This window comes from Triticum dicoccoides, chromosome 5B (genome assembly GCF_002162155.2).
Source record: "Triticum dicoccoides isolate Atlit2015 ecotype Zavitan chromosome 5B, WEW_v2.0, whole genome shotgun sequence".
Taxonomy (NCBI): Eukaryota; Viridiplantae; Streptophyta; class Magnoliopsida; order Poales; family Poaceae; genus Triticum; species Triticum dicoccoides.
In genome coordinates this window covers 721,881,519-721,885,179 of record NC_041389.1, presented here as the reverse complement: position 1 = coordinate 721,885,179, position 3,661 = coordinate 721,881,519, and the positions used below count along the sequence as shown (strand labels likewise).

At 44.3% G+C, this 3,661-nt stretch overlaps 1 protein-coding gene across 1 annotated transcript; it reads left to right on the top strand.

The window, feature by feature from the left end:
* Positions 1-256: 256 nt before the first annotated feature.
* LOC119312999 lies at positions 257-1,477 on the top strand. The gene has a single exon (XM_037588801.1). The coding sequence runs from the start codon at positions 313-315 to the stop codon at positions 751-753; it is 441 nt and encodes a 146-aa protein (XP_037444698.1). The 5' UTR covers positions 257-312; the 3' UTR covers positions 754-1,477.
* The last annotated feature ends 2,184 nt before the right edge of the window (positions 1,478-3,661 follow it).

Sequence of the window (3,661 nt, the reverse complement as noted above, 5' to 3'; positions counted from 1 at the left end):
AGTGGCGAGGTGGAAGGAATTTCTCCATCTTTAATCAGTGCGCACCACCTATGACCAATTGATTCTCTCATCTAATCCTCCTTTGATTTATAGCTAAGCTAGCTCTTTCAACAGGCAGCATATATTCCGGCGCGCCCACCTCTGAGCTCTGACCCATCACGGCTCCTCTCCCGCTTTTCCTTTCTTCCACCCACAAGCATTTGGCATCTGCTTCCTTCCTTCCACTCCAATAATATATACCACCACTCTGCACGCGCCTACAGCTCAGCTGGATAGAGCCGGTGCGGCAGCAGCTTAAGCTAAGCTTGCGCGATGTCGTCGTGGGCGCAGCACTCGCGGCGGGGCTGGAGGCACGGCTGGGCGGCGCGGGCGCTGTCATCGGCGACGCTGCCGCCGTGGCGCCTGCTGGCCTTCTTCGCCATCGTGGTCTCCTTCCTGGCCACCTCCTCCTACGTCGACTACCGGGCCGTCGAGCGCCGCGCCGAGATCGGCGCGCGGGTCTTCGCCGCGCCGCTCGCCGCCATGGCCGCCTTCCTCCTCTTCGCCGCGCTCGGGTACTGGCGCCGCCGCACCCGCTGGGCGCTCCGACGCCACGCCGTGAACGCCCAGCCGGCCGCGGCCTCGTCGCAGTCGTCGGGGGCGTCACCGTGGGGCGTGGCGGCGATGGTGGCGGTGCTGCTGGTGATGGTGACTTTCCAGCCCTGCGTCCACTCCATGTGGTTCAGGCCGCTCTGGAGTTCAGACTACAGCTAGCTCCTAGCTCATCGGATGCTCTCCGTGTGTAGTACCTCTTCTTTTTCTTTTTTTGCAAAATCTCCGGGTTGTGGTACTATCAGTGTGCATAAAAGTACTTTCTAGCTAGAGATCAATTACTACGTGCTTGAGATATACCGGTTTTGCTTGGGATATTTGTGTTTGATCGATGTGTAACCTCACGGTATTACTCGCATTTCATATGTGTCTGTATGTTTGTATTCTCATTTTGTTAAAATTTTGCGACTAGGTTCGGTTCCGGCCGCTCTCAGCATCGTTACTCTGTTGAGAGCATCGTGTACGGAGACACGATCCAGAGGTCATGTGTTGCGTTCCTTTCGTGCTTGTTGCTGTCAAGTCGATCTTCAAGGGCGTTATGTACGGCATAATTGGCGTGTCCAAGACGATGCCTTTCTCGTGACCGTCCAAGTCCCGCCACCGACTCGCCAATCTCTTTTAGGCATTTTCATGGGTGGATGGTGCATCGGCAAGTGTAGTCCAAGTGGGTGTGTTATCTTCGAAGGCGGCAAGTGTTGGTCGAGACACGGCTTTGTAATTCAGTTTAGGATTGGCCCCTTGTGTTATGGTTGTAGTGGTGTGGTAGCTTGTCATCGGACTGCCCTGGTGTGTGTTGGCTTGTCTTCGAACTTGCCTCGGTGTGGAGTGGAGTGTCCACTGTACTCGCAACAAGGATAGTCTTCTTATAATTTATTTATTTCTGGCATTTATTAAAATATGATACGTTTGGGTGTACTCTTCAAAAAATCCACCTAAACTCGCACTAATTATTTTTTAAGAATAACTAGCACTCACAAATGATATGTAACCCCCGAGGGTAAATAGCTCACTAGCACGGTTGTGAGCCGGCCCATCGGGCTAGTATAGGTGCGGTCAACAAACTGTTGGGCTCCTATTTTTTGAACTTTCCCCATGGCTTCGAAAGATTTTCCGGTTTTCTTTCTATTTTTTTTCTTGTTGTTTATTTATTTTATTTTTCCATTTTTAATTCGTGGCATTATTAAAAATTCATTAAGTTTTTAAATTCGTGAACTTTATTGAAAGAGATAGTATGCATGAACATTTTTAAGGGTTTGATTATTTTTTAGTTTCAAATATTTATTTTTGAATTCTTGAACATTTATGAATTTTGCGAATAATTTTCTACATACACAAATATTTTTGAGTTCACAATTATTCCAATATGTTAACCATTTTTTAATACACAAACCTTTTTTGAATTTGTGAACATTTCCTAAATGCACAAAACACAATTAAGCACAACCATTTTTTAGAATCCAGGAACATTTTTTATCATCAACACGAAAAAGATGGAACTAAAGTTATATTAAATCAGACACAGCCCACAAGTAATATAGATAGGAGGAATTGAGTGCGGTGTTTCTGCTCCCGAGCTCAGCTGCACCCGCGTTGACGAAAAAAATCAAAAAAAATACAAAAAAATTCAAAACAAATCCAATATTTTTTGTGTGGTAGATAATTTGAAGCGTGAGGTCTACTGCAAATTTGATCTCATTTGGATATTTGAGTAGCTCTCAGCAAAAAAGACAAAACCAGGGTCTGCAAAAAAGTTTACTGTTCATGCACTGTTTTGTCCTGATTTGTTTTTTTTTTTTTGCCGAGAGCTGCTCAGATGTCCAAATGAGTTGACATTTGGAGCAGACCTCACGCATCAAATTACCTACCACACAAAAAAATGTGATTTTTTAAAAAATTTCTAGTATTTGTTTTGATTTTTTTTCTGACCGGGAGCAGATGAGCCTGGGCACGGAGTTGGATTTTTGGGAGGAATTAGTTTATTTTCCCTTAACCCCTCAAAAAAGTTTATTTCCCCTTAGCCAAAAATAAAGAGTAAGAAAAACAATTGAACGAGCTGTCCCAGTGAGGCGAACAACGAGCGTGCGGAGCCTCCTAGTCGGCCCACCAAGAACGACGTGGGTGATGCGCTCATATTCTTGCAAGAAGCGCTATATAGCAAAATTACTAATTAAGCGGTACCCCTCTTACAAAGGCCACTCCCATCTTCTTAGGTTGCGACAAATAGTGCACTGTATGTGTGTCATTTGTTGCAACGTGGGAGTTTCTTCTTTTTTTCTAAATTCGTTTATTCAAAGTGTTTTGTCTCTTATACCATGCGCCGAAATCCCGAACTGTTTTCACCATTGGATTTCTCGCATCGAGATCCTCGAAACCATATCCCATATTAATAGATTTTAACGAACATTTTTCACGAAAAAGAAAAACCGGGGAAAATGAGCCGAAACACAGTTGTTTACTTCACATTTTTTTTCCTTTCTGAGAGCACAGTTGTGCCTCTCGCGAAAACAATCATGTGTGTCCACGAGAAGCAAATGTATGCTTCTCATGGAAGCAAAAACAACATGTTTTCCATCATTTCTGAAAGGCACAGTTATGTCTCTTGCGAAAGCAAACCTATGCCTCCACGAGATGCAAATCTATGCCACCTACGAAGCAACATAAATGCATTATTTTCCTTTTTCAAGAGGCAGTGTTGTGCCTCTCACGAAAATAATCTGTGCCTCCACAAGAAGCAAATCGATGCCACTCGTGAAAGCAAACAAACACAATTTTATGTGTCTCTCGCGGAAGCAAATTTGTCCCTCTCAGAAAAGCAAAAAAAAATTCTCGAAAACCTAGGGAAAACTAGGCAAAACCCGAAAAGCAAAAAAACAAAAAAAAACATCTAAAACCTGAAAATGCATACAGAAAAAAAATCCTAAGAGAGCACCAAGCACGTGCACTAAAAGTAACCCTTGCGAAAGGGTACCTTAGTTGCTCCTGCTATATAGTGTGTTTCTTATTTGACGCAGCCGCCTATTTGCCAGCCCATTTAACGCTAGCAAAAATTGCACGTTGGTTCCGGTTTTGG